This window comes from Sinocyclocheilus anshuiensis, unplaced genomic scaffold, assembly GCF_001515605.1.
Source record: "Sinocyclocheilus anshuiensis isolate Anshui unplaced genomic scaffold, SAMN03320099.WGS_v1.1 scaffold1406, whole genome shotgun sequence".
Lineage (NCBI taxonomy): Eukaryota > Metazoa > Chordata > Actinopteri > Cypriniformes > Cyprinidae > Sinocyclocheilus > Sinocyclocheilus anshuiensis.
Window position 1 is genome coordinate 280,300 of NW_015557146.1, and position 14,262 is coordinate 294,561.

Sequence of the window (14,262 nt, forward strand, 5' to 3'; positions counted from 1 at the left end):
GTGGCATACAGAGCTATTGTGGCTGCGTTGTATCACATGACAAGCATGACGCGTCGCCATGGAAACAATATGGCGATAAGTTCTAAAATGATGGTCGCCTAAAATACTCGCGCTGGGGGCTCAGCTAGTATATTTTAAACTCATGTGTGAAAGGGTTAATGCAAACTCTTGTCATTTCACAATACTTTTTTATTAATGTTTATAAAATATCGCTAATGTTTTGCACACATCTCTAATGGAAAGTAGCTAGTGAGTGATGTATGGAAAACGTCTCGGGTTACGACTGTAACCCTTGTTCCCCGAGAACCCTGACAGGAGGGCCCTAGAGGATGCCATGCCTCTAGTAGAGTGGGCCCTCAAAGCCACAGGTGAAGGCAAACCGCGTACCTGATAGGCCAAGGCAATAGCCTGAACAATCCAATTACTAATTGTCTGCTTGGAAGCAGGAAGTCCCTTCTTGGGTGATCCAAAGCACACCAACAACTGTTCTGACCTCCTCCAATGAGAGGACTTCTGAATAAAGATGTTCAATGCTCTGACAGGGCAGAGCAGATGAAGCCTCTCTTCTTCCGCCAACACATGAGGCGGAGGATGGAAGGCCTGAAGAACCACCGGCCGTGCCCTATTAGATGGCACCTTGGGCACATAGCCAGGCCTAGGATGTAAAATGGCCTTAACTCCTCCAGGGGCAAACTCCAGGCAGGTCGGCGAGATAGCCAAGGCCTGGAGATCCCCCACTCTCTTGAGCGAAGTAATTGCCAGGAGAAAGACCATCTTAAAGGTCAGGTTCTTTGCCGTAGCTGACTCGAGAGGCTCGAAGGGGGCAAGTGACAGCCCTTCAAGGACCACAGCCAGATCCCAAGTTGGGACTCTGGAACGAGTCGCAGGCCTCATCCTCCATGCACCACGGAGGAAACGCACGACCAGCTGGTGCCTCCCCAGAGGCCCAACACCTAAAGGAGCGTGAAAAGCCGCAATGACAGCCACGTACACCTTTAGTGTGGACGGGGTAAGATCAGCAGAGAAGCGATCTTGGAGGAACTCCAGCACGGAAGCCACCGGGCAGTTAACTGGGTCCAACCCACGCTCTCTACACCACGTGGAAAACACATTCCACTTTAGGCCGTACAATCTCCTCGTTGAGGGAGCCCTGGAACTGAGTATGGTCTCGATCAGTCCAGCCGACAAGCCAGCCTCTAGGTACTGAGCCCCCTCAGGGGCCAGACCCACAGTTTCCACAGCTCTGGCCGAGGGTGAAATATCTCGCCCCCTGCCTGAGACAGCAGGTCCCTCCTCAGAGGGATCTGCCACGGCTGGCCTGCCAGGAGTGACATGATATCTGAGAACCACACCCGGGCCGGCCAGAACGGGGCTACCAGCAATAGACTGACCCCTTCTTTCCGGACCCTCTTCATTCATGCTTCAGACGCGCTATGCTGAGGGGGTTCCCCTAGTGTTGTTACCGACGCAGTGTGAGTTCCCTCGAGGGGGAACTGGGCTAGAGAAGAGAAAAAAAACATTTAGAGATGGAAGCTGATTTGAAGCAGAAAAAAATGCTTGGTGCAAAGGGTTTTGTCAGATGTTTGTCAGAGGATGTGGGTTGGGAGTTATGCAAAAAAATGCTCTGGATTACCAAACTCCCGATTATGTCATAATGCTTCCGTCCATATGTGATCCGTTAGATCACAGCGCAGTGTGACATTTGGCTTGGAGGAGAACCAAACCAATCCAAGCTGTGCGTGCTGAAACCCGTGGTTTGCAGGGTAGATGATAAGAGAGACGGGTTCGAGAGCACGGACAACCTGTGGAGGATCCGTGCTCTGTTATTTGTGCCTGTAATCATCACAGGGTAAACAGCTACATCAAATCTCTCATTGTGGGTTATTTAGTCCCAGTTTCAGCATGCAGAGACGGTCGCCTAAATGAAAACATCCCTCAAGCTAGAAGAGCTGGGACTGAGCCATTGCCCGAGAACAGGCTCGGAATCATAATGGAATACTAAATTACCCCGACAGGGGAATAGAATATTTATTCAGAAATTCTCATATTGGGAACGTGGCGGCATTTATCTTGCTGGCGTCAGATAATTCACCCCCTCACAGGAAGGAACAGACTCTTTTATCAGCGTTTCCTTTGCTATTATTCACTGTCCACGACAAAGCTACCTGGCCGAATGCTGGTGAATATTTAAACGATAGCAGACGGCTTTTAATTACACTTTAATCTGTGGCTGTGATTGCGGCAGGAGGACTTTTATCTTGTTGCGAATGTTTATCCGGGCTGCTTTGTGAAGGATCCTCATTTCTCTATTTTCCCTTAGTTTTAGTCCTCCTAGGCCCCATGGCCTCACTCAACCCTGCTTTTCTGAGTGTTGAACTCCCTTCTGTTTCTCCACCTTATTCTGATGTTCTAGCGGATGCAAACTCACTCTCTTCTCGTATTAGTATTCGTGCCAGAGATGCTGAGGGATTGGGAAAAGCCCTAAGGGTTGCTTCACTCTGTTTTCGCTTTCCACAGTCCATCGATCCGGGTCAGCAGTTCACCTGGGAGCATTCCAACCTGGAGGTCAACAAACCCAAGAACCGCTACGCCAACGTCATCGCCTACGACCACTCCCGCGTAATCCTGGCGCCCATCGAAGGTCGGGCAGAACTGCGCACACACTGATTCTTTCAAAGAAAAGCACTGCATCTGAATGTTCCAGAATGACTGAACTTTGTTGTCGCCCACAGATGTGTCTGGCTGTTTATTTGAGAAATTTATTTCAGTGCAAAGTCCTAAAATCCTTCCAAAGAACCTGATAGATCTAGGATGTGCATTTGGGAGATCGCCATCCATTTTTTATGTCTTTATTATGTGTTTTTATAGTGTTTATCCATATAAATCAATTGGCTTTCTTCCCTTCCCACACAATTTTATTGTCTGCTCGCACATGTACAGGAAACAAGAGTCCGATAATTCACAAGCAGTTTCAGCATGCAGAGACGGTCGACTAAATGAAAACATCCCTCAAGCTAGAAGAGCTGGGACTGAGCCATTGCCTAAGAACAGGCTCGGAATCATAATGGAATACTAAATTACCCCGACAGGGGAATAGAATATTTATTCAGAAATTCTCATATTGGGAACGTGGCGGCATTTATCTTGCTGGCGTCAGATAATTCACCCCCTCACAGGAAGGAACAGACTCTTTTATCAGCGTTTCCTTTGCTATTATTCACTGTCCACGACAAAGCTACCTGGCCGAATGCTGGTGAATATTTAAACGATAGCAGACGGCTTTTAATTACACTTTAATCTGTGGCTGTGATTGCGGCAGGAGGACTTTTATCTTGTTGCGAATGTTTATCCGGGCTGCTTTGTGAAGGATCCTCATTTCTCTATTTTCCCTTAGTTTTAGTCCTCCTAGGCCCCATGGCCTCACTCAACCCTGCTTTTCTGAGTGTTGAACTCCCTTCTGTTTCTCCACCTTATTCTGATGTTCTAGCGGATGCAAACTCACTCTCTTCTCGTATTAGTATTCGTGCCAGAGATGCTGAGGGATTGGGAAAAGCCCTAAGGGTTGCTTCACTCTGTTTTCTCTTTCCACAGTCCATCGATCCGGGTCAGCAGTTCACCTGGGAGCATTCCAACCTGGAGGTCAACAAACCCAAGAACCGCTACGCCAACGTCATCGCCTACGACCACTCCCGCGTAATCCTGGCGCCCATCGAAGGTCGGGCAGAACTGCGCACACACTGATTCTTTCAAAGAAAAGCACTGCATCTGAATGTTCCAGAATGACTGAACTTTGTTGTCGCCCACAGATGTGTCTGGCTGTTTATTTGAGAAATTTATTTCAGTGCAAAGTCCTAAAATCCTTCCAAAGAACCTGATAGATCTAGGATGTGCATTTGGGAGATCGCCATCCATTTTTTATGTCTTTATTATGTGTTTTTATAGTGTTTATCCATATAAATCAATTGGCTTTCTTCCCTTCCCACACAATTTTATTGTCTGCTCGCACATGTACAGGAAACAAGAGTCCGATAATTCACAAGCAGCCGAAATTAAACTCAAATGGTATAGTGCACCGCCATATCCCAGAGTGTCTTTGGTTGAGGTATAGAAGCTGTCAAGCTTTTGGAAGGAACAGTGGAAAATTGGCAGAGATTCTGCTGTAATGTTGGTAAAACCCCCATCTTTTTTCCATCCAAAGCCGACTGTCAATCCTCAATGCTCCTTTGTGCTGTTTACATTTATGCCCTTCCCCCAGGTTCCCTTCCTCGTCGTCGCGTCACCTTGATTTTCGCCATAGTTCACCACGACCCAATTTAGATGAGCAATAACGCGGCGTAACAGAATCATCACAAAGACAGCGCCTATAAATGCATAAATTAATCAAGTTCGAAATTTCCATTTTACAGTGCAGTGATTTCACCATTAGACACAGCGGTGGAACAATTCGTGCAGGCAGCCGTGCTCTGTTCACTTAGCTATGACTAAAGCGAAACAATCCTGTGATCGCTTTGTGAGACGGGGAAGAGGCTTTTAATGGCATTCTTTTTTCTCCCTGATTGCTAATTTTGCCTTTTTCTCCAACGTAGCGGGGGCTAGAAAAGAACCAAGTGTTTCATTGTTCGTTGTTAAAGTACGAAAACAACAATTTAACACCGCAGGCCTGTGTTTGTGATTGAAGCTTTTGTGTTGGATAAACTGTACAATTAAATATGCCTCTCATAAGTTATTTGCCAGAGGTCTGAAGTGAGCACGGACCCCGAGTGTAATTACAAGTGACTTATTATTTTTAAAAATCATGTAAATCTTCTTTCAAATAATAAATATATATTAAGTGTCTTGTAATTCATCTATACATTTCTTTTTCACTTCCTGTAACTGCCTTGTTAAATCATTAATAATCACTATTATTATGATAATTATGAGAATTACATGTTGTTACTTAGACCAAAACTAAATGCCTTTAAGGTCCAGATCCAGACCCAGAACTAACCCTAAAGACCCTAAGATTCCAATTTCGAGGGCCAAGGCCATATTTATGTGGTTTTGAGAGGTCTCAAGACCTAGACCGCAAGATCGTTACCTCTAGCAGTGGCACACAAGGGCTTTACTTCTGTTCCCACCGCCTCACCGATCCTGAGCTTAGGCAGGAGAATGTTTGGCTGCTTTATGGGAGATTTACTGCGGGCCGCCCAGAGTGATGGCAGAAAGAGAGCGAGACGGGGTCCGGCGTGGGTTCTGCTCGCTGATTTACTCCTAGTCCAGCCTAATTCCATCGTATAGCATCTGGTCCTAAATCAGCTGCAGTGGATGCTGTTGGCCGGCCCTCAGAGAGCTAGACAGGGCAGAAAAAGCTGGAAGGAAGTGAGAAAAAGCTGCGATGGAGCTCGATGGCTTTTCTTTCATGGGGATTATTTTCTATGATGGATATCTGTCACAAGCTCTGCAATAGCCTCTTACCAGACTGTGACTGTATATCATGCTATTGGAGCTGCAAGTTTTTCACAAGTTAAGAAACTCACACAACAACATCGTCAGCCATTTTGGAACTGTCTAGAAACAGGGGTATTAAACCACACTTTTGAAGTCGACAAGTAACGTTAGTCACGTTTTCTTGCACCAAAAACAGCTGAAATGTATTTTTACAAGATTTTACAAGGAGTTTGCATGTGCATTGAGGGCTGTTTTACACAATACATGTCAGTTTATAAATGTGAATGGTCATATGTTGATGATGTACTGATGTTTCTGTATCATAAACGTTGCGTTAGCTTTGTGTTATGTAGCATAGCGTCAGTCAAAATCCTGCTTTTTCATGATACGTCCCTTGAAAAATTTATAAATGTGAATGGTCATATGTTGATGATGTACCTAAGTTTTCTGTATCATAAACGTTGCGTTAGCTTTGTGTTATGTAGCATAGCGTCAGTCAAAATCCTGCTTTTTCATGATACGTCCCTTGAAAAGTGAACATCTCTGTCACTCCGGCTCTAACTCTCACTGTTACCAACCTTCTTACTTCGTTTCAAGGTATCACAGGCAGCGACTACATCAATGCTAACTACATTGATGGCTACAGGAAGCAGAACGCATACATAGCCACGCAGGGACCGCTGCCAGAGACCTTCGGAGACTTTTGGAGAATGGTGTGGGAGCAACGAGCCGCCACCGTGGTCATGATGACCAGACTGGAAGAGAAGTCAAGGGTGAGGCTAAACAAGAAAGTGTAGTTCTTATTAGCTGTGTTTAAAAACAAATAAGCTGTCTCACTTCCTATCTTCCAAGGTAGCAAACTAAAGGAAATGGAGGCTTCTAATGCACTAATCTGGAATACTATACATAGGTGTCGCAAAAAAGTGCTACACGAGAGAATATTGAATTAGCATGTTGCTAAGCTAACAACATGATCCTCTCCGGCATACAAAATGTGCAGTACAAGTAAATATTTGGTAAAATGGTCCATTTTTAATTAGGCAACTATTGAATGAAATGGTTTTCAGTGCATTCTGGGATTGTCTTCTCCACAGTTTCAGTTTTGCCAAAAGGAGGTATCTTTCATTTTGAAACAACCTTAACATCTGGAGCGTGCCGGTGATGTCTTAAAATACTGTCTAGCTAGGCAGCTCACTAGGTTGTGGAAGGGAGCTAATAGTCCCTAAGAAGATAATAGGCCGTCTCTTTTAGCCTTGTTAAAAAGACTGAGCTTCATACTGAACAAATTGACATTATTCCAGTTGAAATGCCATTGCCGGTTGAGTGGATGAGCAAAAAGCCTCTCATAAGTTATTTGCCAGAGGTCTGAAGTGAGCACGGACCCCGAGTGTAATTGCAAGTGACTTGTTTCAGAGAATTAATGGCGCTTGCTCCTACTGAGGGATTTGAACAAACCCCTAACCTTAAGTGTTGAACTTTGTTGCATAATTTGTCCTTCGCTGTTTGTGCTACGTACACGAATGACACATGAAATCATGCAGTTTGTCGAGGAGAGGCATTTAGATGTGTGGTGGATGATGAAATTATATTAGATTTACTCTAGACTTATTTTGAAGGAGAATAACGTGTAAAGCTGTCATTTTCAGCATCATTACCTCCAGTCATCAGTGTCGCATGATCCTTCAGAAATCATTCTAACATAAGCAATGTTGGAAACAGTTGTGCTGCTTAATACTTTTTGGGACCTGTGATACTTTTTTCAGGATTATTTGATCAATAATAAAGTTAAAAAGGACAGCATTTAACATAGAATTTTGTGTTACAGTATACACTATTATTCAGTAAATTTTGGAGTCAGTCATTTTTTTTAGAAATTAATATTTTATTCAGAAAGGATGTGTTAAATGGATAAAAAGTGATAGTAAAGACTTCTATTTTGAATAAATGCTGTTCTTTTAAAAAATTGTATTAATCAAAGATTCAAAGAAAAAAGTATCACAGGTTCCAAAAAATATTAAGCAGCACAACAGTTTCAACACTGATAACAAATCAGCATATTAGAATGATTTCTGAACGATCATGTGACATTGAAGACTGGAGTGATGGCTGAGGAAATTCAGCGTTGCATCACAGAAATAAATTATATTTGAAAGGATATTAAAATAGAAACCATTATTTTATATTGTAATAGCATTTTGCAAGATTACTGTTTTTTTTTCTGTATGTTTGATCAAATAAATGCAGCCTTGATGAGCATTAGAGAAAAACATTACAAGTCTGACTGATCCCAAACTTTTAAACGGCAATATATATAAGCGTTATTATAGTATATATAGTCTATATATACACTACTATACTTATACTATATCTTTATCCTGCCATTGCCGGTTGAGTGGATGAGCAAAAAGGATGGAGAAAATGGAGGGTAATAAGGAAAGGGCTCTCTGATAACAACCAGGAATCATCTCTCGGCTCTATTGGGGGGCAGTTCGGCCCATTTACCACAAAAAAAGGAGAGCGAGACAGAAAGAGGAAGTCAAGAATCCCTCATCTTGAAGACTCCCTCAGCCGTGACGTCTGGAAGTTCATCGAAGACGATTCAGTCACACCCTAGACTGTCAGGCTCAGCAAACTCCGTCAATATCTCAGGACGCCCCCTCTCACTCTCTCTCACCATCTTAGCGGGCGCCACATGGCATATTAGAGCTCTGTCAGATGCGATCAGAGTGAGCCGTTCAATCTGCAGCATAAGTGCAAAGAACGCATTAAACCTGCACATTTTTGAAGCAGCGAGCTGTCACATCGCATCAGGGCACGGGGGGCGGCCCAACTGCTCGCCATGCTCTGTATTGAGTGCATCTTTACAGCGGGCCAGGGGTCTGTCAGTTTGCCAGGTGTCGGAGGAGGGAAGAAAAACATTATGCCTGCGTAATTGATGTGACGTGGGTAGACGGGAAGGGTTTGAGATTCCAGGTGTGAACCCCCAGGACTGAGTCGTTATTTGTGAATCAGTTCGGAGACTGTTAGGAGTCTTACTTCTCATGTCGAAAACCCAAAGTAATTTAGTGTCTTTTCGAAAAGGCTCCCAGATGATTATTTGATTCAGTCTTGGTGAGATTTGGTTCTATGGCACCGTAATTCCTCAGCACACTGAAATTCGGGAGGTATTTGCATAGAGATATCTGAGTCAATGACCACCAAAAAAGACAGCTAAACCCACATGAAAGATATAAGGTTTGTTAACGTTCACTCACACTCTCCAGATAAAGTGTGACCAGTACTGGCCAAGTAGAGGGACGGAGACCTATGGTATGATCCAGGTGACGCTCCTGGACACCATCGAACTCGCCACTTTCTGCTTGCGCACCTTCTCTCTACACAAGGTAAGATTTTTTGTTTCCACCTTGCATGCAAACAACCTTAGTTTGCACTGTTTCAGCTACAGCAGGGGTGGCTAATCCTGCTCCCGGAGGCCCAACATCCTACAGAGTTTAGCTTCAACCCTAATTAGGGATAGTTCACCCAAAAATGAAAATTACACCATAATTTACAAGGATTTGTAAATAAAAATATTGTAGGATTTCCTTTCTGCTTGCGCACCTTCTCTCTACACAAGGTAAGGTTTTTTGTTTCCACCTTGCATGCAAACAACCTTAGTTACCTAGTTTCAGCTACAGCAGGGGTGGCTAATCCTGCTCCCGGAGGCCCAACATCCTACAGAGTTTAGCTTCAACCCTAATTAGGGATAGTTCACCCAAAAATGAAAATTACACCATAATTTACAAGGATTTGTAAATAAAAATATTGTAGGATTTCGAAAAAAGCCAAAAGGAGTCTGGTTTTCCTTTGGTGTAAACAAAACTTGGTTCTCACAAGAATAGCATATTCTCACCAGAGCTTACACTACATCTACGTCCTATGCCATCCGCTGAAACGCCACTTTCTCATGAATGTGCATATGAACGTTAGCGGAAGCTGGAGATTATGGTTTATAAAGTTTTAAATATGGATATTTTTCTTACACAAATGCATCGATTCACTTCAGAAGGCCTTTATTAACGCCCTGAGCCATGTGGAGCATTTTTTATGATGGATGGATGCACTTTTTTTTGGGCTTCAAAATATCGGCCCATTATGAAATTTGGATAAGCCAAATTCATATACACCTAGGATTGTTTGAGGGTGAGTAAATCATGTGGTAATTTTCATTTTTGGGTGAACTGAAGGTCTTCAGGATTGTTAGAAACTTCCAGGCAAATTCTACAAGACGTTGGCTCTTCAGGAGCAGGACTGGACACCCCAGTCCACAATGGGTGTTTTTGATATAAAAGGTATTCCCTATATAAATGTATTTCCTAGGAACACTTTGCTTTAGATGTTTTCAAGAGTTTAACGTTGTGCATGGGCCTCTTATTTCCCTGTGGACCCTTGAGCAGACACATTACACAGTTTCGCTTTTGGGCTCCGACAGACATACGCAAACCGGGACGATTGCAAACAGGAGCATTTTTCCCAAACCCTCCCAGTGTTCTCATCTCGACTGCGTACACCAACACACGCGCATGTTTTTATAATCTCCTCATTCCACATCCATCATCTTTTAATGCTACGCCTGCCAAAGAGAGGCACTTAGCTAAGTGGCCAGTGCAAAACGACTCCATGCAAAATTGGCATCCCAGACGTCGCAGCGGTCAAGTAAACATGAAGTGGTTGGGGGCGAGGGAGAGAAATAGAGAGGGGTCAGCCAGTTGCACGGTCAGACCGTATCATGAATTAAAATGGATTGAGCTTTTACTATAGTGAAGGGCACCCGTAAGACACGAACAGAAGCATTGATTAAACAGAGACTGTCATACAGAGAATGAAGAGCGTGCTTATGGTTAGGGGATGAAGCTTTCGTTTAAAGCCCCAGGAAAGAGAAATGAGATCTCTTCAATATCTCAATTGATTCTCCTAGACAGCACAGTAAGTAATTGGATCTTCTCAGATTTTTCCCAGTAATCCACTAGTTTCAGAAGAGATCTCCTGAGCTATGAATGAGCAATTAAATCGTTTACTGTAGTGAAGGGCACCCGTAAGACACGAACAGAAGCATTGATTAAAGAGAGACTGTCATACAGAGAATGAAGAGCGTGCTTATGGTTAGGGGATGAAGCTTTCGTTTAAAGCCCCAGGATAGAGAAATGAGATCTCTTCAATATCTCAATTGATTCTCCTAGACAGCACAGTAAGTAATTGGATCTTCTCAGATTTTTCCCAGTAATCCACTAGTTTCAGAAGAGATCTCCTGAGCTATGAATGAGCAATTAAATTGTCTTGCACTTCGATGGTCTTCGTATGACTCTTTTTTTTTTTTTTTTTTTTTTTTTTTTTAGTTTTAGTTCTCTGTTTTTGTTTATGTGTTTTTGTTGCACCACAGTTGTTGTATTGCATTGCTAGGCTTGAATAGTCAGAGTTTGCTTACAACCCTTACACACATACTTGCTGGAACAGTGAGGTGTATTTATGTGTGCGCATATCCTGCAGTCGCACACACACAGTCAACCCAGAGTCATGAATTCTTAAAAACAATCCTGCACAAGCCCATCCACTGTGGAGAAACAGCCTGCAGAAGACAGCCAGAGAAAAAAAAAGTATCTGGCAAAACTGGGCCAGTTTGCTCTTAATTACATCGTTTATTTATTCATTTATTCAAAGGAAGCCTCTGTTGGAACAGCAGCGACATTGAAATGCAAAACCTCCCTTTAAAGATGTCCAGGATGAGAAATAAAGGCTAGCAGCTAGAACTAGCAGGACACTGATGTCTCTCCCTCTTCTTAACGAAATCTCCTCTGCGGCAGACATGTTCCTGGCTGCCTTGTTACACTGTATAATACACTGTAGAAGACATTTTGGTGACACAAGGCGATTCCCGAACATAGCATGTTTATGACACTGACATGTAAGGTCCTTGAACTACTAGACAACTCCATGATCTCATGCTTACATGATTAAATCATGCATTGCTAGAACAAGGGCTAGATTTATCACCGCTAAGATTTATTCCTGTGCATTCATGCAACTTGGCGTCACAGCACTTGGCTCTTGTTTCAGAATGGTTCAAGTGAAAAGCGAGAGGTTCGACAGTTCCAGTTTACCGCCTGGCCGGACCACGGCGTTCCCGAGTACCCCACTCCATTCCTGGCCTTCCTCAGGAGGGTGAAGACCTGCAATCCACCGGATGCTGGCCCCATCATCGCCCACTGCAGGTCTGAACCCAGTTCCTACTTGTCAAGGCTCTCGAAGCCTAGAACAGTCTCATCATTCAAAGTTGCAGTCAAGTTTGGCATTGTTCCCTAAAGTCGGCCTTTGGTTCTTAGTAAAGAAACTAGTGCTTTCAATCGTTTAAAACAAATGAATTAATTAATCACACAATTTTTTCTGAAATTAATCATGATTAATAATTAAAGTTTTTAAATATACTTTTATATTGCAATCATTTCATATTCAATCTTCAAATTAATATAGAACCAACATAAAGATGGTATATTTTTAATATTTGTTTAATGGCATCTTTTTTATGACTGAAGGCGAGTATCACTGATACCAATACTTCTGATGTCTCTAGGAAATTGTTCTTTTTTTCCTAATATTTAGCCATTGACTATATGTAATGTTGACTATACTAACATTAAAATATAATTGAGCTATCAATTTGAACATTTATTACACTTTAAAAAATAACTTCTAATTTAAGAAAACTTAAAACAATCTTCAAATAAATGCATTATAATAAATGGCATATTTACCTGTGCCCTTCAGCAAGTAGGAAATTGAATAAAGTTATAGCAAACACTAAATTCTAAATTAAAAGTAGATGAATCCTTAAAGCTACAAAAGTTATTGATTTCCTCTTTTGTCTTTTGTTCTTTGATGAACAGACATCACAGCAGCTGGGTTATTAGGTTATGTGGCTGCTATTACTTTAAGAGCTGCCACTGCTGAAAGTGATGTGGATCTGACACGCATGCGCGTAGTTTCATTTGCACGTTAATATAAAATGATAGGCTACAGTGTGCGCTGCTGTATTTGTGTGTGCAATTGAAAAGCACAGTGTAACGGCTGACAGGACAGGATAATCAGTTTTACTGAGATACGGCCTGACAACATCTCATCTGACTGCAGTCCACTGTTGTTTTATTGAAGCTCCTCATCACCTGTACCGTTTCCATGCTCATTTGACTCTTCGAAGTTGAAGCTTGCGTCTGAAGAGTCTCCCGTTTGATGTGGTCAAAAGGCTTTCTGTGTTTAAATAAATGCAGTTCTTGTAAAGAATAAAAAAAGAGACAGAAGCAGCAGTTGTGAGTGAGGTGGCCAACCCTAGCTCCACCCTTGCATTAACTGCATTAAATATTTTTAATGCCGTTAAACTGGAAAAATTAATCGGCTGCGTTAATACACTAATTTTGACAGAACTAAAAGAAACCAAACTCTCCTGCAACTTTCATCTCTGACTTGTGTGTTTTCAGTGCTGGTGTGGGCCGCACAGGCTGCTTCATCGTGATTGACGCCATGCTAGAGCGCATCAAGCATGAGAAGACGGTGGACATCTACGGTCACGTGACCCTCATGCGCTCCCAGAGGAACTACATGGTGCAGACAGAAGACCAGTACAGCTTCATCCATGATGCCCTCCTGGAGGCCGTCGCCTGCGGGAATACAGAGGTGGCGGCACGAAGCCTCTTCTCCTACATCCAGAAGCTGGCGCAGGTGGAGGCCGGAGAGCACGTTAGTGGCATGGAGCTGGAGTTTAAGGTAGCCACAAGACATATGAAAAGTATGAACATGTTTATTGTGTGCAACTAGTCATCTTTAATTACATCTCGTCAGATAATCTGGGAAATGTTGTTCTGGTTGGCACAAGATCATCGAACGTGCCAGATAGAACCTCTAGTAACAATCGACACCTCTTGGCGGCATGTTTTGTTACTGTAGACACAGATGTGAAACTCTAGTTGTGACAGAGACAAACGAAAGTTGATGACAGCCAGAGAAGGATTGTAGGAAGGGTAATTAACACCCGATGAAGACGGATGTTGAGGAAAAGCGATGTGCTCACTAATGAGCATAGAGGGATTGTGGACTCCATTTGGCGACTGAAACACTCCTGAAGGTTTCTGGCCTCCAAGACCTTGAAAAGATTTCCTTCTTTCCAGTTTTTTGCACCAACTACGGGGAGAAGTGTTGGAAGCAATAGCAAGGTGGCAAACCAATTAGTTTAACAATGGGACCCAGTAGCATTTCTATTTTTAAAAATTGTAGTAGTAAAGCTCTTTTATTGAGTAGCATTGTCAAACATGCTATTTTAGAAACCAAGTTGTGCCAGAGTTTGTCTTACTATAGGGAGATGAGAGGGTCTGTATTACTTACTATTGGAGAAAGTGTAACGGCTAACTTGGATCACGTGTGCCTTAACCAATCACATTACAGCCTTGACGTCACTGAACTTCAGTCAGAGTTGTGTGACACTCAATCGCCGTTTACAGATACCATAGGAATGAATGAGAAATGCTGTAAGCTGAAGCCCACCTCTCGCAAAAAGTCAGTGACTTCTCTTATAAAACAGCATTTTTTTTCGTGGTAAACTCTAAAAATAGTTCAATCCAAAAGTGTTGTTTAGTGTAAAACATGTTGAAGATTAGCAGATAGGCTGTCGATTCATTAAAGGCACAATATGTAATTTTCGCCGCTAGAGGGCGCGTATTCAATATAAACAAAGAGTAGTTTGATGACGCCGTGACTGAGTGAGGAATCATGGGAGTTGTGGTCTTCATTCCCACAGCCGCCACAATC

The 14,262-nt window shown here is 42.8% G+C and overlaps 1 protein-coding gene across 30 annotated transcripts in view; it reads left to right on the top strand.

Moving 5' to 3' along the window:
* The window catches only part of ptprsa (protein tyrosine phosphatase receptor type Sa), a 237,753-nt gene that overhangs the window by 206,612 nt on the left and 16,879 nt on the right, over positions 1–14,262 (top strand). For all 30 annotated transcript variants that reach the window (XM_016473225.1, XM_016473226.1, XM_016473228.1 and 27 more), the window contains 5 exons: positions 2,518–2,641; positions 6,028–6,203; positions 8,694–8,813; positions 11,524–11,678; positions 12,939–13,224. In XM_016473225.1, the coding sequence (XP_016328711.1) occupies positions 2,518–2,641; positions 6,028–6,203; positions 8,694–8,813; positions 11,524–11,678; positions 12,939–13,224 (861 nt within the window). The remainder of the gene's footprint in view (positions 1–2,517; positions 2,642–6,027; positions 6,204–8,693; positions 8,814–11,523; positions 11,679–12,938; positions 13,225–14,262) is intronic.